Source organism: Bombyx mandarina, chromosome 23 (genome assembly GCF_030267445.1).
Source record: "Bombyx mandarina strain Sakado chromosome 23, ASM3026744v2".
NCBI lineage: Eukaryota > Metazoa > Arthropoda > Insecta > Lepidoptera > Bombycidae > Bombyx > Bombyx mandarina.
In genome coordinates, this window is record NC_143229.1 from 3,164,121 (window position 1) to 3,190,017 (window position 25,897).

The 25,897-nt window shown below is 35.5% G+C and overlaps 1 protein-coding gene across 2 annotated transcripts in view; it reads left to right on the forward strand.

Annotated features, from left to right (window-relative positions):
* Window positions 1–4,381: 4,381 nt before the first annotated feature.
* P5CS (Delta[1]-pyrroline-5-carboxylate synthase) overlaps window positions 4,382–25,897 on the forward strand; it is a 34,462-nt gene continuing 12,946 nt past the window's right edge. The window contains exons 1-4 of one of the 2 annotated variants that reach the window (XM_028171969.2): window positions 4,382–4,541; window positions 18,796–18,972; window positions 22,668–22,811; window positions 23,330–23,437. In XM_028171969.2, coding sequence (XP_028027770.1) covers window positions 4,431–4,541; window positions 18,796–18,972; window positions 22,668–22,811; window positions 23,330–23,437 — 540 coding nt within the window. In that variant the 5' untranslated portion in view covers window positions 4,382–4,430. Of the gene's footprint in view, window positions 4,542–9,417; window positions 9,579–18,795; window positions 18,973–22,667; window positions 22,812–23,329; window positions 23,438–25,897 lie in introns of those variants that run through there. The other variant, XM_028171970.2, reaches the window with a different exon arrangement.

The following is a 25,897-nucleotide window of genomic DNA, read 5'->3' on the forward strand; positions in this document are numbered from 1 at the left end:
AGAAGTTCAACATACTGCATTTACCTATCGTTCCCAAGCTGAGATGTTATGAAAACGCATTCACGTCAAGAATAAGGGTAGTAGTAGATTCGACACCCAAGCTCCAAAAATCCAACATTAAAAAAACTAATCATAATTGCGTGATCTTCAAATTTATGATTTTGACCAATATTACCTTACCATGCATTTATTTCATGACTAGCGACCCGCCCTCGCTTCGCTTTGGAAACATTAAATTTTATTATTGATAGCCGAGTCCGGCGATGTTACCCGCGGTTATTGTCATATCGCGGATGACACCGCGGGGTGAAGCTAGTCTAAAAAAAGTAGCCTAAAAGTAGCCATATCATCAGCTACCTATCAGTGAAAGTCTCGTCAAAATCGGTCCAGCCGTTCCAGAGATATCTCGTAGAGTTCAGCATGCGTTTGCAATGTAACCGGAAAAAATGTAATTATTTACCACATCACATTAGAAACCTCAAAAATAACAGTATTTCTCCACTATTTAATGGATATTATTATGTATATAAACCTTCCTCTTCAATCACTCTATCTATTAAAAAACCGAATCAAAATCTGTTGCGTAGTTTTAAAGATTTGAGCATACATAGTGATATAGGGACAGAGAAAGCGACTTTGTTTTATACTATGTAGTGATAACCAACAACTTAAATATTAAGTGTATTTAGGTTTCACATTATCTATAACCAGGACATATTATCTATGACCAACTGTTTAATTTCTGAACGTCAAAGTGTCAGCGAGCGACGTCCGCCATGACACCAACTCTTTCAAATCCGAGAGCAATGCATTATGCATCAGTTTTATATTTCTCTTATACTGAGTCTTTAAATTATATTAAGAAGGTTCAATAAATATCTTAAAACAATAAATACAGTCCACGCTCAATTAGTACAACGCAACACCAACAAAGTTAGACCGGAGTTTAATTGTAGTATCTATATACTACTTAGAAACACCGAGTACCAACTTATAAATACATGCAACTGCTTATCCAACAAATCTGCAACTTGCCGTAGTTTCCAACGAAACCGAACTATAATACCCATTGTAAATGCAAGTCTAATCCTGAACATTTCCATAGCAAACGAAGCAATACCGGATTCATGTCGGTGTTTAGATAAACTAGGTTTGTCGGTTTGTTTCAGGACACCGAGAGAGCAAACTGTTGTTTGAGGCGATTTAATTTGCAACATAGATCGAGTAAGCCGGGTATTCCAATGTTCGCTTTAGGAGCACCGAAAAAACGGATGAGCTTAGGAAATTCGCGTTATTTGTTTATCAAATAGAATGGATACTGGCAATCATGATGTTCTGAATATATGTATTTTTGTCATTTTTTCTCATACGCTTAGTAGGGTAGACCTGTTCAAGATTTATCTAATATTCATCAGTTCAACATGTTAAGAATCTATACTAATATATAAATCTACAGTGGTTTTTACGGATGTTCCGTTATAACTACTGAACCTTGCATCCGATTGACTTGAAACTTGGTATCCATGTAGAACATACATGTACTTAATGGATAGGCTAATATTTATATGAGTGTTGGACTCCTTAATAATAATGACAATAAATAATAATGTTAATTTTAAATGCGAAGCGGGCGAGTATGGCTAGTACAATATAAATATCTCCGGCCACCAGAGCTTGGGGTTAAATGAAACAAGACGAATTATTTTTGAATTGGAATAATGTTTTCTCCGAAAACTGTAACAAATATTGACCCGTTTCAACTACGTCCCCGGTAATTAAGCAAGTTCAAGGTTGACTGGTTTGATTTTGTAACACTCTTGGATTTTTTTCTATCTTCCTCCCCATCTGAACTAGATGCATAGTCGCATCACTTGATACCTCTACATCGGGTCATTAATCTATTAAGCCCCTGACACTTAATAAGTAGTCGTTTTTTTTCTCACCTAAGCTGATAACCTTGAGAGGCTATTTCAGCGTAACCTTAACTTGTAGGTGAACTCACGGGGCTCAAACCGGAGTGATGCTAACACTGGCCCTAGCAAGAGCAGTGCTTCGCAGAGTCTACCACCGGATCGGAAACGCGACCCACTGAGAAGATCCGGCGAGAAACTCAGTGAGCTGTGTCTATGGGTTAATTCGCCGTCGAGCCCTTCGTCGCAAGCGACGGGTTCGACGAGGACGGTGACCGGTGCTTGTGGTACCTAAAAGCACCGTTAATGGATCGGGAGGATCCGTAATGACGTGAGTAGTCGTTCGAAGTTACCAGATACATAATCTAACAGAGAGCTCATACTTGCGCGCTTAAACGAATGAAACAACAGAATCTATTAATTGCAACCGCATTTACCACATCCATAACCGACTGGTAATTACGAGATCGGATTTCATTATCGGTTTATAGTTGCATCGTAGTAACGTTTGTGGGCATTTCAATGCGGACTACGAACCGGAATGTGGCTTGTGAATCCGAATCAATATAAGCCGCGGCATTGTTATAATGTTGTCTTACTATAGTGAATTCATTGTGTTGCCTTAAATAGCTGTTAAGTAATACGTTAGGTCTATAATACCTTAGGTTACGCCTAAGTCCAGCAGTGGACGCTGTGGGCTGTAAGATTGAAGTAGTCGTGGCTTAAAGGATAAAACGTCCGGTGCATTCGTATCTAGCGACGCAACGGTGTTCGAATCCCGTAGGCGGGTACCAATTACTCTAAATAGATACGTACTGGACAAATGTTCACAATTGACTTCCACGGTGAAGCAATAACATCGTGTAATAAAAATCAAACCCGCAAAATTATAATTTGCGTAATTACTGGTGGTAGGACCTCTTGTAAGCATTAAAAAAAAGATAGATAGAATACATTATTACTTATAAAAATGTCTATTTTTAATACGCTTTTTGTTAGTAATAATGTATGTACGATGTAATTAACATCTGATTAAGTAGCTGCCCTAAAATTAAACCACAGGTGTTTTACTCGAATGTCGTAAATAATTCCCCACGGACACAGCCCAATGACTTTTTCGTTGGATCTTCTCAGTGGGTCGCGTTTCCGATGGGAGGTAGATTCAGCGAAGCATTACTATCGTTAGGGCAGATGTTAACAAAGTCTCCCAAGCTGAACTACGTGAGCTCGCTTACACCTGCGGTGGATCTAATATCAACCCTCGTTATTAGAAGTAAGTAGAGAGATAGAGAGAGAGAGAGAGTATTCTTTATTGTACACCAAAAAACAAATAAACAGTGCGATACATTAAACACAAAAAAGTACAATTGGCGGTCTTATCGCTAAGAGCGATCTCTTCCAGACAACCATCATTTGGAACAAGACTCATTTGGAAACAAACTATGCGCGGTGTACCATTTCAAGTATTTTCAAGTAGAAAAATGATAAGTAAATTTTTCTGGTTCGTTTTTAAAGAATCGACTCTAATTGTTCATTAGGTCTTCTTCAGCAAAAGGCTTTACTGACGGCTTCATTAAATATTGCAATTGTTTCTGTAATGTCATCAGTTCCGGTTTGATAGTTGATACCGCCATTATACCACACTATTGAGAATTCGACCTCATGCTCTAAGCTGGATGGTGGTGTTTACGTTGCGATATCTATGTTTTTTTTTTAATGCTTGGTAGGCAGACGAGCATACGGCCCACCTGATAGTGAGTGATTACCGTCACCCATGGACTTCAGCAATGCCAGGGGCAAGCCAAGCCGCTGCCTACCGTTTAATACTCCTATGCTTAATACGTGCTTACCTACGGAGCCGAAACGTGGACACTGACTGTGCGACTAGTCCACCAACAAAAAGTTACTCAGCGAGCTATGGAGCGAGCTATGCTTGGTTTCTCATTGCGAGACCGAATACGCAATGAGGTTATTCGGGCAAAAACCAAAGTGATCGACATAACTCGCAGAGTTAGTAAGCTGAAGTGGCAGTGGGCTGGTCACATATGTCGCAGAACCGATAACCGTTGGGGTAGACGTGTTCTGGAGTGGAGACCGCGAACCGCCAAACGTAGTGTAGGACGCCCTCCTGCTAAATGGAGCGACGACCTGCGCAAGGCAGCTGGCAGTAACTGGATGCGTAGAACCGAAGATCGGGTGGCGAGCTTTGCGGTGGCCTATGTCCAGCAGTGGACTGCCGCAGGCTGATGATGATGATGATGAAGTCTGCCGGGTCGGCTAGTGCATCAATAATTTCTAAGGAATTTCTTTTACGTTTTTGTATCTCGTATGTAAACCAACGCTTCACAATCACAACGCTGATGTCACGAATACATTTATTGAAACAAAAGCGCTTCGTACTGTCGCATCGCATTTATACCCTAGACGCCGACCGAACGATCGATGTACGTTATTTAAAATTAAAATAACAAAATATATTTTTATTACTTATTTTTGCCTTCTTGAATTAATCGATCGAGAATGTGTTACAAATTCATGTTTTATTTGAGAGCCGGTGTCCGTTGTAATAATTTATTGAATTCGTTCGTTTCTCAAAAGAGAAGTTTCTCAGTTCACGGGATATCTTTGAATGTGAGTATTTTTATAATTTTGAATAATATTATTTTTATTTTTTATTGCATGGGTGGACGAGCTTACAGCCCACCTGGTGTCAAGTGGTTATTAGAGCCCATCGACATTTACAACGTAAATGCGCCACCCAACTTAAATATATAAGTATGTATAGTTACAACGGCTCCCCCAACCTTCAAACTGAAGGTTGGGGGAGCCAACTTCAATCTTCTTCAACCAACTTCAACCTTCACGCTTTATTGCTTCACAGCAGAAGTAGGCAGGGCGGTGGTACCTACCCGTGCGGACACGCAAGAGGTCCTACCTCAAGTAATTACGCAAATTATAATTATGCGGGTTTAATTTTTATTACACGATGTTATTTCTTCACTGTCGAAGTCAATCGTGAACATTTGTTGAGTACGTACGTGCATGGCTCAACACGAATGCACCGGACGTCTTATCCTTTAGGCTACGACGAATTCAAATAGTAATAATAATAGTATGACGGACGTTATTAACAATATACCAATGTTTCCTTTTGTGTTTAATTTTTAATGCTATTTAAGAACATAAATGAATAATCTTTATGTGGTTAGAGATAAAATGCTGTGATATGCATATAATAATATAACAGCACAATTTTTACAAAATAAAAATACGAAATACATCCGTTGTACTGTAAAAACTGAGATCTTGGAACTCATGTCCGAAGGTGAGTAGCGGCCTTTACGTTGTAAATGTCTATGAGCTCTGCTAACCACTTAACACCAGATGAACCGTGAGCTCGTCTACCCATCTAAGCGTTTAAAAAAAACATTAATTTATTTTTAGTAATGTTATTATTAATTTCGTTTGTTTTTGTTTTACTAACTGTACAAAACAGTGCATGTGTAATCAATTGACCCGTCTAATTGTAAGGCATCAGTGTGGTACACGATCGTTCGTTATATTGTACTAGCGACCCGCCTTCGCTTCGCTTCAGAAACTGTAATTTATTATTGATTTATCCACTATTTAATGGATGTTATTATACATATAAACCTTCCTCTTCAATCACTCTATCTATTAAAAAAAGCCACATCAAAATCCGTTGCGTAGTTTTTAATACAAAGGGACAGATACAGGGACAGAGAAAGCGACTTTGTTTTATACTATGTACTGATAAGCTTTTGCTGCTTTGAGTTTGAGTACAAGCGTCACCAATGACAATAACATTGTCAATAGCAAACGTTTTTGCTTGATTTAAAGACGCTTGTCGATAAAGTTTTGCTTCTTATTTGTAGAGGTGGTATGATGAAGCGAAAGAGAGATATATAATTAATCGAGATTGATAAAGGCTGAAAATAAGACCTCATCCTGATGTATACTAGTTCATGTTACACCATTATCTTGGAGACAAAGCCTTTGCCGACGATCGTATAAGTACAAAATCAATCAGTCACTATTGGACATGAGACACGTTAGACGAGCGATGAACGGAAGAAGTATCTTTTTTATTGCTTTAACTGGTTGATGAACTCATATCCCACCTGGTGCTAAGTGCCGGAGCCCATAGACTTGGCTACGTAAATACCGCCACCCACCTTGAGACATGAGCTTTAAATCTCACTTTTACAATACAACGGCAGTCTTACTCTTCAAACCGAAACGCACTACTGTTTTTTTTTTGTGAAAATCTTTGGCACAGTATATTTCGAGTTAAGGAGTTAGAGTCATTGTCATAATAAACTGTATTTAGATTTTATATTTTTACGTAAAAATGCCATAATTAATATCTAAGTTATTTGTAATGTAATATTTTTATTCTGTTGTCATATAGTGGCTACATATATGTTGAAATGAGTTTTGCGTTGTGTTTAAATTATTGAAAAAGGATAATATTAAATCTGTAATGTAGAAAAATGTATAACTAGATAAATTTAAAACAAAATTATAAACATTTTTTGGAATAAAAATAGCTAAAATTAAAAAGAACTTTTATCTGTTTTTAAACAGCCTGGATTTCAGTTTATTTAATTAAATATAGTGATAGTTGAATTGGAAAAATGAAATTGACTCTCAGTAAAATTATAGAAATTCAGAATATGTCATTAGTGATTGATAAAAGTAAAAATATACCGTGAAATTGTTTTTATCGATACAGACGAAATTAGGTGAATGACTTGAAACAAAAAGGCTTAATTAGAAACGTAATTTTATATTACTTCTTTATACATATTATATATTTAGTTATTTTTCGCACAAAGAACTGCAGTCTTCTTAATATAGACACTTCGAATGATTAATATAAGCGGTCAACTTAACGACGAACAGCTGGCCCAAACTGGATAGACGTAGCACAGGATAGAGACGCTTGGGCATCTTTGGAGGAGGCCTTTACCCGATCTGGGGTTCTTGCTAACTAAATTTTACTGATTTATTACAAAACTCTTTTACATCCTAAATACTTATACATACATTTATATTTATTATATTTTTTTTTAAACTTTGTAAAGCAAGAAATAAAGAACTTATTATTATTATTATTATTATATATTTAGTTTTTTTTTCGCACAAAGAACTGCAGTCTTCTACCTAATATAGACACTTCGATTGAATAATATAAGCGGTCAACTTAACGTACGTCACAGTCGAGAATGTCGTTTCTCCTTATTATTTAAATATAACGAGCAAACATTTGTGTTGTGTTGATTGAACAACACAACAAATAAATAGTACAAGGCCTATCTTTGCTAATGAGTTAGGCAAATCTTTATTTTTAACACAACAAATAATAAATACTATGTGATTAGAATAAGGACTTGACAGAATAACATTTTGTGTAAGTACTGTTTTTTTTTTATTGCTTAGATGGGTGGACGAGCTCACAGCCCACATGGTCTTAAGTGGTTACTGGAGCCCATGGACATTTACGACGTAAATGCGCCACCCACCTTGAGATATAAGTTCTAAGATCTCAGTATAGTTACAACGGCTGCCCCACCCTTCAAACCGAAACTCATTACTGCTTCACGGCAGAAATAGGCAGGGCGGTGGTACCTAACTGCGCGAACTCACAAGAGGTCCTACCACCAGTAAGCTTACGTATACCACTACCTTAGGTTTAAATCATCCGAAATTTAATTTACCAGTTTTTTCTGCAAAATTATACTCTAATGAGACCACTGATAGCTTTATCTATATAGGTAAAAAGAAATACGTGGTTTTATGTTGACACGCGATGTAATGGGGACATATTTCAGATGGCTTTTTTGTTTTTCTTCAATTTTTGCTATATAGATCGGAAATATTTCATATTTAAATAGGTCAGTAAGACTATTTGATTTGCGTATTATGCTTTGAAAAGTGTAATTAATGAAAACTAATATATCCATGTGTAATTAATGATAACTAAATGTAATTAATGAAAACTAATATATCCATGTGTAATTAATGATAACTAAATGTAATTAATGAAAACTAATATATCCATCCACTGTCCGCTGTTCTACAGTGGATGGACACGAAAGCCTTAGGACCAGTGTGCTTAGTGCAAGGTTTTTAAGGTTCTCGATAGGTAGCGTAAAAGTTAATTCAAATTTGTATGGAGTTGGAACGTTTTCCTACGTTTGCTGCTAGGGGCGCTGTTTTCTATATAGTAACAATTGAAGAAAAACAAAAAGGCCAACTGATATAATTTCCCATTTCATCGCGTGTCAACATAAAGCCACGTATTTCTTTTTACCTATATAGATAAAGCTATCAGTGGTCTCATTAGAGTATATTTTTGCACAGCACACAGTTCGCGTGGCGTACCTTAGGAGAGGCCTATGTCCAACAGTGGACTAAAATAGGCGATTAATCAATATCAATAGAAAGGTTTTTAGTGATGCATGAAACGCATTCTATTTTTCTAAATATGTAGATTGTGTAAAAATTAGTATTTCTTTTTTGAAAAATGTATTTTATTATAAAATTCGGAATTTCTAATGTCGATGCAAGCTAAGCTAGTTTAAAAGCAATTTTGGAAAGGTTCTTTCAATTTAAACACAATTTTTTTTTTACCATAAATAAACTCTTCCCCATAATTCTTAATTATTGCATAAAGAATGATTTAAAATTAACTAATTTTAACTGGATCATCAATTTGACATTTATCGCTTCAGGTATACGAATCATTAAACTTTCAAAAACTTTTTTTTTTGTATTTTGATACAGAAAAAAGTCCTTATCGACTTCTGCATAAAAGAATGTGGCAAAGGTCAAGGGGCAATGAACATACGTCTGGCAACAGCGACTGATAAACGACTAACAATGAACATAGTTTATCAGTTACCGTAAAACACATATTTGATATTTTTAAAAATTGAATTTAATTAATATCTTGAAAATTGAATATTAAATTGCATTTTTTACACGTAGGTGATTCGTTCAAAAACTACGTTAAAAATAAAACAGGAGAATTATTTAAAATTTTAATTTTGGAATTTTGATATTACCGTTCTCTGAAGCGGCAAAACTAATCTTTGGGAAGTTTGTGTTTTTTGTTATTTGATTATGACTAAAATACGAAAGAAATAAATAATTAATTATCATTATCAGATGTCAAGTAGTGAGTAGTATTATTAATTTGTGCTCTTTCTAATTTAAAACAATTTATATTTTAACTATGTCGTGAAAATATTGAAATTAAATTAAAATGGTAACCTCTTTGAATAAATTGATGACACGAATGTTGCCTATCTTTAAAAAAGGCAGTAAACGCCAATATAGGTATTTGTTCGATCATAAATAATAATAGTTATAGAGTTCAAAACAAAACAAAACCGCGCGATGTCAAGCATAGCGATAATAATTTATTTATATACTTTTTACAATGTCCTCATTACATGTGTATTAATCGTCAAGTTACGGGGCGCGCGAGTCGTGTACGCGAGAAGAAAAAAAAAGTGTTGTATGTATTGGAATAGTGTCAAAACAATGCTATGTTTCTCTAGAAATGCTATCAGAAAACGTTTTTACAGCGTTATTGGATCGGATAAACTGCCGACGACCGGAAGATATGCGCCCGGCGAAGTGAGTAACAATGTTAATTACGTTCAAACGAATCGGGTTTTTTTTTGTGTACATTAAAAATCGTATTTTAGCGGTAGCTGTAATATCTATATATTAATACGTGAAGCAAAAACTTTGTATCCCTTTTTACGAAAATTGCGCGGACGGAGGAGTAAGAAACACACTTATAGAGAATATAGAGAAGAAGTGCACAATGCTAATTTTTTTTTATATAATGCATAAAAGATACGTTAAATCAATAAAGAAAAACATTACACACACTACATACCATATATTTGACGCACACACGCATGCATACTATTTATTGTCAAACTTTTGTTCTTGACGTCTGTTGTCAAATTGAGATTAAATATTGTTTGTCTTTGTTAATATTTTTTATAGTGTAGTCTTGGCGAAATTTGTGATTATAGAAGTATAAAATACAATCATAATAGTATACAAACTTACAATTCCCATTGATTATAGTCTAATTTCGACTACTGCGGGACCTCTAGTAATAGAAGATACGTATTTGACAAAAATCCGAAATGCACTAACGATGCTTACATGATAAGCTTGCTGATGCATAAGAACCGAATCGGCTAACGCATTTGATGATTTGAACTTTGGACAATATTGGACGCCAGCTCGGTGGAAGATCTTCCCCTTCACAATCGTCGCCTAACAGCATAGATTTATTCACCAAATAAATTTCAATTCGGAACACATTTTCACACGCGAATATCGAATACGTGTAACTTGATTTGGTGGTAAAAGTGTGAATTGTTGTTTTGAATTTTCGAAAAAAAGACAGTATTTATTTCACGTTGTTAGACGTTATTAAATATTTGATTTCGAATAATTTATTATTACGTTTTTTGCGATAATAAGTATTTTTGGTTTGTTTGTAAACAGTCATTTTAAGTCGCTTCTCACGATGCGAAGCGATGACGCAGGTGTAGGAGAGATATCACAGAACTATGTATTTACTGTTTTGGTATTTTGTTACGATCATGTTATAGTATTATGTGGCTATTGATATGGAGCTTAACGTTAACCGAGACGAGGCTATGTCCTACCTTTTTCAGTTATCGGAATCGATACTGTGACATGATGCGTTTGTTTTGATGTTTGAATCGATATCTTTAGCCGTTGTAACTATAATTGAGACCTTAGAACTTATATCTCAAGGTGGGTGGCGCATTTACGTTGTAGATGTCCGTGGGCTCCAGTAACCACTTAACACCAGGTGGGCTGTGAGCACGTCCACTCATCTAAGCAATAAAAAAAAAATCGATATCTGCAGCACTAGCTTCTTAAGCAGACGGAATCTTTCTTCGCACTAGTAAAAAGTAGGCTGGCGATTATGATTTTTTTTTGTTATCCGCACACGTTATTTTAAAAATCACTCGACATTCAAAATAGACGTGAATCGTATTATTTTGTACAAAATCCGTCGGAATTTCGTTTATATAACACGATCCGCACATATATATGTATGAACATCTCACAGCATCACAAGTCTTTACGTGTTCGCCGCAAAGATTGTTAAATAGCAGAGTGTATAGAAGGAAAAAAAAATTCAATTTATTTCTAAATAGCTTTCCACCCTGCGGCGTCGCCCGCAGTCTTTCGTTATCAACACGTAAACGTTGCAGATATAATTTTCCTCGCATGGTACTTCCTGTAAGGAATTAAAGGACTGAAATATTGCATACGGTTTCTCGATTCTCGGTGTTCGCGTTTTATATAAATCATACATGCGTATTTATGCCGCAAAACAATCATCTATACTAATATAGCAGACCGGGCTCAGTGGTGTGGATTGGGAGAGGCCTATGTCCAGCAGTGGACGACTGTGGGCTGTTGATGATGATGATGATACTAATATATAAATCTACAGTGCTTTTTATGGATATTCCGTTATAGCTATTGAACCATGCATCCGATTGACTTAAAACTTGGTATACATGTAGAAAATAAAGGTACTTAATGGAAAATGTACTTAAAAAAATAAAATTAAGGTACTTAAAAAAAAAAAAAGGATAAGCTAATATTTATATGAGCGTTGGACTCCCTAATAATAATGAGAATAAATAATAATGTTAATTTTAAATGCCCAGCGAAGCGGGTGAGTACGGCTAGTACTATATAATTTGATTTAACAAAGTATCACGCGTATTTAACAATGTAATAATTTAAAAAAAATAACAACAATTTCATTTTATTGAAATCAAACACGCAAAATTATAATTTGCGTAATTACTGGTGGTAGGACCTCTTGTGAGTCCGTGCGGGTGGGTACCACCACCCTGCCTATTTCTGCCGTGAAGCAGTAATGCGTTTCGGTTTGAAGGATGGGGCAGCCGTTGTAACTATACTTGAGACCTTAGAACTTATATCTCAAGGTGGATGGCGCATTTACGTTGTAGATGTCTATGGGCTCCAGTAACCACTTAACACCAGGTGGGCTGTGAGCTCGTCCACTCATCTAAGCAATAAAAAAAAAACATTTAGAAAAATAGTCCTATTGCATTCGTTTTTCATGAATATTATTCTTATATGAAACGCGTTGATTTGAAGATCGTAATTTTTCCCCACACACGAATACTCGTAAAATCGAACAAAATCGCTTTTTCTAAAACGAGTTCTGTACATTTTAAATGAACACCTTGAGTGTCAATTGAACGAATCACAATATATTAACCAATGAGGAAAATACTTCCAATACGTCGTATGGTCGTATGCGTACCCAACAATGTCAATTGAATGTAATTATTTGTTATTTTCCCGTATACGGTTGCTATGGTAACTATATAGTTGCTAATATTGGTAATGCGAATGTGAGCTTGTTTGGTTTGTTACGCTTTCACATTTTAATTTTCATCCGATCTTCGTGTTATTTTTATATTCACGTTCTGAAGAGAGGGTATGATTTAATTTTCTACACATAAGCGAAGCCGCTTAACGAACTAGTTCGAAGATAAAATGATCCCAGAAATTCTATATAATATCATATTTTATAAATCGGTTTCAACAAAACGTGTGTCCAAACTTTCCACGAGCCTTTCCTTTGCACATAACAATCGAGCTCACGACCCACTTTCTGTTAGGTGGTTGCCCTTGAGACATGAGGTCTAAATTCCAATTGTCAATCGACGACTGCCTCACTCTACAAACTAGAACGCATAACTGCTCCGTGGTAGAAGTAGAAGAGATTGTTTTAACTATCTCGTAAGAGGTTGTACTACATCTAATCAAAAATGTACTGCTGTACCTACTATGGGTTCCATGAATCCCGGTCAGTGTCACTATCACTGTTTGGCGTCTGAAGTCTGATTGTAGTTATTATTCTCTCGAATACGAGTGTTTACCTCATGTGAGTAAATCTTAGCTAGGCGATCCTAAATCTATAACATTGGAATCAAACAGTAGAAAAGTGAAAGATGGGATGGATTTTAAAATATGAAATTCTATTTTCATTTATTTATTTACTTATTTCGTTTTTTGTTTTCATTAAATCTGTGTCTGTTTTCCATCAATCTCTTACAAACGAAGTTTCGCGTCATCCACCGTACTCATCAGATCTTGCGTCGCCATACTTGTACCAAAACTTAGACGACTTCTTTGAAAATTTAATACTCGGGAGGCAGTACAGAATGCCTATGAAGAGTTTGTTGGCTCACACACAACTCGCTTCTTCAAGAAGGCCTTTGAAAAATTACCATGAGCCGGTAGAGATTTACTTATTTACCATTGGTGCATATTGTGATTGATAGTAATAAGAAACAGTTATAAACGAATTTCTTTAATTTTCCGTACACTAAACAGCGATTTTGTACGTAGATACCTAATAGAAAAGCTATTTTAAAATATTTATAAGGTGATTTAGCCCGATAAGTATTATAGTTTTATAGTGTAAGTTGATGTATAAAATAATATGTACGTATTGTGTTGCTTTTGTTTTTTTTTTTAATTTAAATTTTTAAATTTCTCTTCTTATTTACTTTCTATTTATATGTGATTTTGATTGTGGAAACATATTTGGTTATTGTATTAGCTATATTTTTTTAAAATATAGCTGTTATGTTTGTATTGTACTGTTTGTTTCCCAAATAAATAAATAGATATGACACCTTATATGACACCTTAGTCGTCCACGAAAACTCTACGAAACGTCAGAAATGATATAATGACAGTATTAACCCTGAATATAAACCGTACAAGTACTTTTAATTATGATAATGAAATGTTTAATTGACACACAATTGCATAGCTCTCCATCCTTGAAACACGATTGTACATTATGCATCATGTGATGGATGCTAATAATATATTAGTTGAATTTCAACAGCTATCCACTGCTATTTGGAAGGGTCCATAAATGGATAAATCCAATATAGTTTTGAGTGTTTCGGTTTTGTTTGTTTTTTTTACAGTACAAACTGTGAATTTTGTATGTGTTAAATTTTCTATGTAATGATTCTAGTCGTCGTGGCCTAAAGGATAAGACGTCCGGTGCATTTGTGTCGATGCACTGGTGTTCGAATCTCACGCGGTTACCAATTTTTCTAATGAAATGTACGTATTTGAAATCAACAAATGTTCACAATTGACTTCCACGGTGAAGGGATAATAAAGTGTAATATAAATCAAACCCGCAAAATTATAATTTGCGTAATTACTGATGGTAGGACCTCTTGTGAGTCCGCACGGGTAGGTACCACCACCCTGCCTATTTCTGCCGTGAAGCAGTAATGCGTTTCGGTTTGAAGGGTGGGGCAGCCGTTGTAACTATACTTGAGATTTTAGAACTTATATCTCAAGGTGGGTGGCGGGTAGAACGTGGGTCTCATATCCTGCGAGCGCTCTCAGCACCCGCAACTCCTGCAGGCATGGTCCTCGGCCCAAAAAAGGGAAGATTTCACGTACCATTTGTTTTTGCATTGGTATAGTCCACGGTTCAACTGGTAGGTAGTGAGGTAATAGTTAACCTAGATTAAATTTAATTGTTGCCTTGCCTTTCAATGTAGAACAAATCGACATTTTACGCCAGAAATAGCCAGAATGTGAGGTTACAGTGCGTTTTGATATCAGGCGTTTTATACAGAGGCGTTCTACAGATTTGATCATGCCGTTAGCAACTTCCCGACCTACGTATAGGTTAATGACCCCGAGCAATCAAAAGCGACATATTTTTCTTTATTTACAGGGACGTTCTCATTTATGATTACGATATTTCTATAAAAATATATAGTTCCAAGTATTTAAACTAAACTAAAACATTAATACCATTCATGTAGCTCTGGATATTATTTTAGAAACACAAAGTTTACATTCGTTGCGATTTCAGAATAAATAGAATCAGTTTAACTTTAACATTAAAAGCAAAGGAAGTTCCTTGTATTTTCTTTTCACTTCAGTAAAAGCAATGCACTTGCGAACCATTCAATTAAAAGTTCTACAATGTTAGTTCTTTCTGAACAATTTCTCGTCCACTGGATAATTTCACTTTGCAATAATATGGTGTCATGTATTAATTTACTTCGTTTTTATGTAATCTTTGGAGAAAACAGACAAAAAGAAGCAAAAAATTACAAAATCTAAAATGCCATTTTTGAATTCTTGGGCATTGGGTGGAAATTTGCGTAATTTTACATAATATATTTTCATTCTTTGGGCTTTTTTTTTTATTTGTTACAATTGTTAACGTTATCGCTTTATGTTGGTGGATAATTTTCTTTACAACAAACTGTTTTTTTTTTAATTCGTTAATTGTTCTATTCTGTCAATCCTTATTCTAGTCTGAGACGTAGGCCTATAATAGAATTGCGCTCTCAAATATTGCGAAGGCATCACTTGTAGCTATTTCTATGACTCTTTGTAATCTGCTGTAGAATATTAATAATCAAAATTTATTTACAACTAAAATACAAGTCGTTTTCAAACAAATCGAAATTGAAGAAAACTATCTATGTTTCCCGCCAAAATCGCGCCAACATAATCAAATTCGATATTCCAAATTGAAATTTAAAAACCTTTGATTATCACCTCCAGAGTAGTATACTCGTAGCCTGTGTTACAGCTTTAATTGAATAAATGTGATTTAGAAATTCACTTCGATTATAATTACTGGACATATTTGTTGTACATGTAATGCTAATAAATAGTAACATATTAGTAGCAAGCATTAGTTTTATCAAGTTAAGGATAACGTCAGGTGTCCTGTGTCCCGCGGTTGCTGTTCGATATTTAATTATGTAAATGTTTGATTATGTTCGATAGCTCTTTTATCTTTTACTTTACTTTACTCTGGACTTCATTATTAGTGTACTTACTGAAGTTTTATTAGACTGCTATAATAGTTTGTTGGGATTCACGGCGATGTAAAATCTAAGTCGAATGGAACCCACGACAGAAATAGGCAATATAGTGGTCCAATTTATTATTCTCCAAATCCCTAGAATCAGTAAACAACTGAAACCAATTAATCTTTTCAAAGTTTAGGGTCCCATAGTCGAATGATGAAATTGAAGTTGGGACTTGGGAACGAATTTCGTGAAAGAATTGTAGCATGTCAAAAATTATTTGTAACATTATATTGTTATTATACATTGTAAGATATATTGTAAGATGTAAAAATGGATTTAAAAGTTTAATAATTAATTGTGTGTTGAACGGACAAACGATCCGAATTTTCATATAGTGAACAAAGTTGTTTTTAATGTAGAAATATAAAATAAATGCAATATGTACATCTAGACACACTTTGTATCGGTCCTCGCTAAGACAGTCAGCTGGTCGATTTAATGCGAGACGCTTGCGCTTACTTAATAACTGGCTTACGATAGTAATTATAAAATAGTTTGAAATTGTAGGTACTGTCGCGTCATGTTATTGTTTGACATACCTCCACTCTCTTCTCCTTCTTTGTGTTTGTGCTTTCTATTCTTTGACAATGAACTGATAGTTTTTTAAACGGTGCGGTTGGTTTAATTTTACAACACTTGTACAGTACTTGTCGGAATTACACAGCAAATATAGTATCTCAGCTTCGAAACAATATCCCTTTTTTTTTTTCATTATCATTATAAATAATATTTTCGACTTTTCGTATAGCTTACAGCTTACGTTAGAAATAATACAATGACAATGAAAATACGCGATTAAACCGTAAATGTGGTTTTAATTAATCGAAATAGAAAACCAAAGAAAACTTTAAATTTGTGGATTATCAAAAACGTCATAAATTACGTAAGCTGCGCAATGAAATACTACAATAGATATAAGTTAAGAGAGCCACTGATAATATCCAATGTCCAACAACAACGAAAAAAGTATACACTCTATTGCGTCCTATCTTATAAGGTTATTGTTATGTTTATAACATGCTCTGCGTGTTTGTGTCCAAATAGTTGATAGCTTCGGCAACAATGCGATGCTGAAGTCCAACAAATCAAAGGCAGGCAATTGATTTGAACTCGGTTTTATTGCAACGAGGTCATAATGATAATGATAGAGCGACGACGTTTCATTGTCTACCCTTTAAATTGACTTCAATGATACGTCAATTATTGTAATGACAAATCTGGGTTTTATTTTTAGACGGGCCGAAAGTCTAATGCTGAATAATGTTTTTAATGGATTTTGATTCTTGTCAGATTATATAACTAGTTTTAATATTTATATTAGAGTTACGCTTGTTCGGGTGTCATATTTTTCTCACGTGGTGAGATATTTATTTTTGACTGTGAAATTTACTAAAACAAAAATTTTGTGGTAGTGTTGTATTCAGTGCTCGCAAGTCGCAAATATGAAAATATTTTTGCGATTTAATCTTGCGTTTAAATTTACTAAGAGAACGCTGGTTTTAAGTCGCCGTGGCCTAAAGGATAAGATGTCCGGTGCATTCGTATATAGCGATGCACCGGTGTTCGAATCCCGCAGGCGGGTACCAATTTTTCTAATAAAATACGTACTTAACAAATGTTCACGATTGACTTCCACGGTGAAGGAAGAACATCGTGTAATAAAAGTCAAAGCCGCAAAAATTATACTATAATTTGCGTAATTACTGGTGGTAGAACCTCTTGTGAGTCCGCACGGGTAGGTACCACCACCCCGCCTATTTCTGCCGTGAAGCAGTAACGCGTTTCAGGTTGAAGGGTGGGGCAGCCGTTGTAACTATACTGAGACCTTAGAACTCATATCTTAAGGAGGCGCATTTACGTTGTAGATTGTAGATTATGTCTATAGGCTGCGGTAACCATTTAACACCAGGTGGGGCTGAGCTGGTCCACTCATCAAAGTAATAAATGCAATTTTGATTTTCGATTGACACTGTTTTTGAAAATTTCGAGTTTTTTCTAACATAGTAGTAATCAAAGTCCAAATTGTGAAATTACACGCAGACGACGAGGTCAATATTCTGTTTATCAAGCTTAGCTTGAGCTCATACGCATCACGATAATGATTGTTACCTAAGCAGAAAAGGTTAAAAATCCCTTAAAATTATTCATTCGGCAACATTCAAAACCTATTCATTCGGCTCATATTTAAAACTCACATCAGATAGAATTAAATAACGGTGTATTTATTACGACTGCAACTGGCTAAGTTGTGTTTTTAATTAAGCCAAAATTGTGTACTAGAAAATATCTCATAGCAGTTTTCGTATACTGCAAGCGCTGCAGGAATTAAGCTCTGGGATTAACTATGCTGCGGCGTTGTAAGTACGTGACTTTATCGGAATAACCTGGATGTTAAAGTTTTAGATGCGCATCGTTTACTTTAAAATTTTATTAAATAAAAAATATTTTTTGAATTATGAAGGTTTTTTTATTTTATTTTTTTATGATTGAGGGCTTACTGGTGGCCCGGAGGCCTTTCCAGTTTCACAAGGACAGGTGTTAATATCCAAATATATGTACAGGCTGCTGCATAAGTGCATGGGCTTCGAACACATAGATGTGTTTGAAGTTCAAGTGATGAAGGATTTTCTCCTCATCCAGTCGTGCATTTCATGTTTTAGGGTCGTGATCAACAATAGTCATGACTTTCGTGATCGCGATTGTGCCAATTCGTCCTGTTTTCGGCTCTCTGTATGTACTCTGAGAGCATTGTAGACGGTGGAATCTAGGGTTGTGCGGATCTGGTTAGAGAGGAACGTTAAAAAATAAAGATCCAATGAACTTTATTTGGAACCGTGTAAACCTTAACGATGTTTCATTGTTCACAGGGCTTGAGCGTAGACAAGAGAGCATTGGCTAGCGCTGAAAGGAAACAGAGAACCTTCACTGACAGATCGCAGCTAAAGTACGCCAGAAGATTGGTTGTGAAGTTAGGTAGTGCTGTGATTACGAGAGAAGATGGAAACGGACTGGCTCTCGGTCGACTCGCTTCTATTATAGAACAGGTAAAATTACTATCATAATATATGTAAATCATGGGTCACGCTGTTTGTCCGCGATGGACTCATAAACTACTTAACCGATTTTAAATTAAATTTCCACACCGTGTGCAGTTTGATCCAACTTGAAAGATAGGATGGTTTTTATTTCGATTAATGTTCATAATATTTATTAATTAACAATAAAATGATTTCTTATGTTGATTTTTGTTATTAATTGTAAGTTTCATAAGTTTAAAACAGATGGCACTTTAAATCAGTTCTTACAGACAATTGTAATACTGTCTGACATTAATATCTCATAGATGGCGCTGTGTTAAAATACCAACGTTTCACATAAGCTACAATTTAATGGCATAAACACCACGTGCTGCTGAGGCTAAAGTATCAGTGAAATTTATTTCGTATAAACGCAATACAGTGAAATCCAATTGTTCTTACTTTGTCAATATTTGGTATTAGTATAGCCGGCCACGTGTTATTTAGAAACAAAAACCTTAGCCACGATAACGTGTGGCCGGGTCTGCTAGTTATATAATAATTTTACCAATACACGATTGGTAAATTAGCTAATTTTATCTAATAGATGGATGTAATGTGCTCTGCGTCAACCCTGTCCCGCCATCTCAATAGCCCTGACTGGGTTCCCGCCCGGTCCAGGGTAGGGCGCCAGCTGTGAGCGGCAGGAGTTTTTAGTGAGGTTCAACTCCCACATACCCCATCTGCCGCACGGGACCCGGTGATTTTCTCCTGTGGAAACAAATAAAAAAAATATTACAATAGATCAAACACTTATGTTGAAGTTATATCCCTAAAACTTGAATAGAGCCTCGAAATGATAAACGCTGTCTCGGACTTCAAATAATTGGTATCCTTTTACGGTGTTTCGTATTATCCTATTTCTAATTTATAATACTAATAAATAAGAAAATGAGTTTGTTTGTAACAATCAGAAATTTTAATTATTCAACTCTTCTTCTTTTTCTCCATCTTATTCAATTAGGTGGGGTCGGCACAGCCTTTTTCTCTTCGATTCTCTTCTATCAGCCGTCATCTCAACACTCACTCCTCTCTCTCTCTCTCATATCGTCATTCACACTCTCCATCCATGTCCTTTTCGGTCGACCTCTTCCCCCTTTACCTTGCACTAGCATTTCCATACATCTTCTAGTCACATGCATTTTCTCTCTACGCGTCACATGTCCAACCACGCTAACCATCCGCTCTTTAATTTACTCGCTCAACTGATCATAATAATATATTGCGTTAAAAAAAGGGGTACCGATACCGATTGGTCGCGCCCCGGAGGCTCCGTCAGATGGACGTCCTTGGAGTGACACTGCGTCTAGTTACAGTGTTGATTACGGTAACCACCCATACTCCGTCCGGGTTCTGACCGGGGCATCGGACGCTTGGGCGAGGGTACAGGGGAGTCGTTTAGTAGGTAGGTTTCTAAATACCATCCCTGGGCCTGCAGTCTGCTCCCAACATCTGTAGGCCGGTCAGTCCCACATACCCCGCGCGCCCTTTAGGTGCGGGGACCTCGTAGAAAGTTCGGCTCTCGGCCTATAAAAATTGGTACCATTAATCCGGAATTTTTAAAGCTCTATGCTCTTTTTAAGTTAGCTATGAACTCTGGAAACGGGTTAAGCGTTTCGTTTTATATTCAAAGCGCATCTGTCTGTAATTATCTTAGTTCGCAGCTTAATGTTCGAACTGGACGACAAAAACTGTTCTTTGTTCTTTAAAAGAGAGAGACTTTTTTAATAGTTATTGTGTTAGGTGCTCGATTACTTTGCAATCTATCTTTTTAATGTCAATTTGCGTTTGTACTGTATTGTTGTAAAGGGCGTTTGAAAACCGTTTGTATAATTCTTCAATTATGACGAAGATTGAACAACTACTTAAAATGGGTACCTTAAAACTAATTGAATATGCAATTTCGAAAGGGCACATGTCGCATTTTTTTTTTTATTGCTTAGATGGTTGGACGAGCTCACAGCCCACCTGGTGTTAAGTGGTTACTGGAGCCCATGGACATCTACAACGTAAATGCGCCACCCACCTTGAGATATAAGTTCTAAGATCTCAGTATGGTTACAACGGCTGCCCAACCCTTCAAACCGAAACGCATTACTGCTTCACGGCAGAAATAGGCAGGGCGGTGGTACCTACCCACGCGGACTCACAAGAGGTCCTACCACCAGTATCATATTTTGTCAAATACGTTTTTTCATATACCTGTAGTTTTGAGGCTTACCTACACCCATTTTATAATAATTCTAGTAATTTTCAATTGCTAATTAACACTAAAATATATCTCAAAAGTTAATATTTTAAATTTTACACTGCTTTAGAAAATAATCAGTTTTTTTTTATTTCCTGAACATTTTATATTTTCAGAGATGTGCCCTTTTCGAAATTGCATATTCAATTGTTATCAGCTCGCGTCTGTTAAAAAATAACAAAGAAAAGTATACGATAGCCTGCTTATTTTAATCTAAGAATAATTCAACGCAGGGGTTGGCGATTAGCGGCTTTATAATTCTGTTCACTTAAACTCATAAGGTCGTAAAATGCATTCATTTCCCTACCAAAACAACCTTATTACATAAGCGAATAAACTTCATTATGGCTTTATTCCAAATTCTTATATCGGACCTTATTAAATTTATAATTCGTAATTCAAATGACAAACTTCGGTAGCAGGCTTAAAATTGAGTTCATAAATAATGATTCTGTCCTCCGAGAAGCGAATCTTTAAAGTAATTTAAACTAAAAACCAAGTATATATTTTTCTGGGGAAGCGTCCGACTCTGTACACGATTCCGTATTAATAGAAGCACTGATTTTGCCATTATCTACAAAACCTTGAATTTTTGTAAGCAATACAAAGTAACCGCGTTGAAAAATAAAATAAATTGTTAACAACTCACGCACGGTCATTCGCCGTTAATTTAGGATTATGGGTACTAGAGACTCATATACTTATATAAGTTTATGTATATAGATAGCATACACCCAAACCAAGAGCAAAACATACCAGTTCATCACACGAATGTTAGCCCGGTGTGGGATACGAACCCACGACCCTCCGTGCAATAGACGCTGACCACCGCACCACCGAGTCAGTCAATAAGATTAGAATTATTAATAGGATTAGGTCACGTTTTTTGCATTATGTAATGTCACGGTAATCTTGATATCTTTGACTCAGAGGATTTGTCAGATGTGTGAAGGATATTCTATTTAACAATGGCTAGTTATCAATATTTGTAATTTCAATTGCGTTTTCAATAGCCAAAGCTATGCACATTAATATGGTTTTGCTGAGTGCACATACTATTTAGATTACAATCCAGATTAGATCTAGGTACTACTTTTACGATTTAGGTAATATGTACTGCAATGATTGTAATTTGTTATGTGCATCAATAAATTTAAAAAAAATTGTTATGAAATAAATAAATAAATAAATATTTACTAAAAATCACGCCACGGTAACTGATCCCGTGATAAGTTCGTAAAGAACTTGTGTTACAGGTACCAGATAACGGAAATAAATGTAAGATTTTTATTATACACATACATATATTTAATAAATACATATATATAACATACATATATTTAATAAATGAGAAAGTTGGAAGTAAAATTTTTATACGCTTTCCGATTACGTGATCACAGTGAGAAATTTTCAGGTTGCCGAATGTCATCACGAAGGACGCGAATGCATAATGGTGACGAGCGGCGCCGTAGCGTTCGGGCGGCAGAAACTGACGCAGGAGCTGCTCATGTCTTTATCCATGCGGGAGACTTTGTCACCAAGCGATCACACTAGAGAGGTTCGTCTAACTCATGACTTTAGTATTCACAACTAATATTTTAATACGCTTTTATTAGCTTCAGACGTATGTTTGTAACGGAATCTTTGAACATGATTTTGACCCTCTTCAAAACGTCGGATTAACTCGAAATTTGTGTATACTTATTAAGGATGGATGACAATTCAATATTAAAATAAAATTGAAAAAAAAAGTTGAAAAAATTGAAATTCAACTAAAAAATGAAAAATAAATATAAATGGGGTGCATGGTACCAATATTTTAGGAACAAATATATAGTTATAAATATTTTAGGAACAGATATGAGTAGAAGGGTTATTTTGATAATATCCTGAAAAGCACCCCACGCATTTTTACAATACAATCATTTTTCTTACACTATTTTTTAAATCAAATTAATTAAAATTTATTTTCTATTTTTTAGTTGGATTTTCTATAAAAGCGTATTTTGTTAGTTTTTTTAAACTATTATTTATTTAATCTTGGAATAGTTAGAATTTTTTGTTTTTTTTTTTTAGGACGCAGGCAGCATTTTGGATCCGAGGGCCGCTGCGGCGGTCGGTCAGTCGGAGCTCATGTCGATGTATGATGCCATGTTCTCTCAGTACAATGTCAAAATTGCACAGGTAATATATCCTTCATAGATATTCTCTTCATATCATTCAGAAACACGTTCAGTATGCTTTGTGCGAGAGAGTTAACGTTCTCGATACCGTAAAAGTTAACTCAAATTTGTATGCAGTTGGAACAGTTCGACTGCATATTTCTGCCGCCAAGCAGTAATGCGTTTCGGTTTGAAGAACGGGGTAGCCTTTGTAACTATACTGAGATCTAAGAACTCATGTCTCACGGTGGGTGGCGGCTTTTATGTTGTAAATGTCTATGGGCTCCAGTAACCACTTAACACCAGATGGGCTGTGAACTCGTCCACCCATCTAAGCAATAATTTTTTTTTGCGGCAAACGTAGTTAACCGTTCCAACTCCATACAAATTTGAGTTAACGTTTACGCTATCGAGACCGTTAAAAAACTCGCACTATGCACACAGATCACAGGGCTTTTCCGAAATCGTAATCTGCATAATCGAAACATATGCATAGCATGTAGAATGTTACACGTTTAATTTAAAAACACGTCGCTGTTATGTTAATCCCATGAAAAATTTGCATTTCAAATTTAATTTATGAGTTAACCATATTTTGATGTGAAAATTTTCTCATTTCTATATAAATTTCTCTGTGCATATGGTTGGGTACATATACACATATTTTTATACGGTATACGGTGTATTTATAATTTTGTATCATTATTATTTTTATACCATCGTTCGACCACGTATTTTTACAAGTGAATTGGCTTGATACAAATACGTGTATAACCATTTCAAATATTTTTTGTTAATCTATTACAGATATTTTTTTATTGCCCTTGTAGGCAGACGAGTATACGGCCCACCTGATGGTGAGTGGTTACCGTCGCCCATGGACTTCAGCAATGCCAGGGGCAGAGCCAAGCCGCTGCCTACCGCTTAATACTCTCCACAAGCTTCTTTTAAAGAAGGACATGTCATAGCGCTCAGGAAACACGGTGGACATAATTTTCCGCAAGATTTAATTTGATTCCGTCTGTATTTTTGAAATAAAATGAACAACAAAATACGTAATAGTATTTTTGGGAGGAAAAATTTTATATGCATGATTTTTGTAAATGCCTATATATAATAATTTAAAGCATATGACATATTCATGATGTTGATTGAGAATCTATCTTGTGTCAACTTTGCTTTGAATTGGCATAACCACTGCTGCCAAATAGGGTTGAGACGAATTAGTTCGAGATGACCAGGATTTGTTATAGTAAAAAATGCAGTGAACTGTACCGGTTAAATTTCTGGCAATAATTTATCAAGAATTTAAATTTGACAAAATATCTTGATCAATCAAGAACAAATTAGTTCTTTTCTACAAATTATATCTGTAGCTGAATCTGTTATCAAATTTAGCTAAGTTGAATATAAAGTAAGTGAAAACCTAAATTCACTACTGGGTCATATGTATCGAACAGTTCACTGTTCTTTACTACCCTAGCTAACAGCATATCGGACCCGTATAGTTACTTATCCATCCAATCACAGATAATATAGTTTATATTTTCGCATAGCTTTCATTTGTGAGCAATGTTAGTTTCGGAAGATTAATCGAACTAAACATAAGATTCAGGTTACCTTTGTTATAAAACACAGTCACATGTCGAATAAGTATTTGAATTAAAAAAAAATTCAGTACGTAAAAGTCATTTAATGAGAAATTTTCTCATTAGATGACTTGGTTGAACTTTAAATTTAAAATTAGTGTTTCAAAAAATTTCAACGCTTTGCCCGTTAAGCATGAATTTCATTTTCATTATTGCAAAAAGTAAAACAATAAATTTCGACAAGCATTATCCTAAAAAAAAATATAAGTTGAAACTTCTGAAGAAGGTGTTTCGTGATTCGAACTTAAATTTTAGAACAATGTCTTCAAAGAAATTTTCGTTAATTAAAGTTGTGGGGAGCTTGGATTAGACTGTAGCCGAAATCACAAAGACATTTTCAGATTATTATCGGAGCAGGCGCCAGAGGTGGTGAATCGTATCGCATAACAACAATAGAATTGAAGCTTACATTCTATTTTGATGACACAAAAGTGTCTGTATTGCAGAAAATTTCCCTCACTTCCAAAACTGTTCATTAAATCTCAACCGATTTATGTATAAAGATTGAATTCAGGAAAAAAAACCTTTCTCTGTAATTACAGCAGGAGTATAGTATGCGGTCTAAATTTCGCTACAATAGCAGTTAATATTATTTGATTTGCCCTTGAGTTGTTAGGTCTCTGTCGGAGGCGCTCGGGCAGCTGTTAGCAAATTCCGTCCCTCTTGGCAGAGTCTCTATTCGTTCACCTATCCTGGTGAAACTGGAAAGGCCTCCGGGCCAATATAAATTCTTAAAACTCTTCTTTAAAAAAAATTACACGATTGTAACTGTGTGGTCTGAAATAGCATAGTATCACCGCGTCTTCTTCCGGTGGGTGCTGTGACTAAAGGAT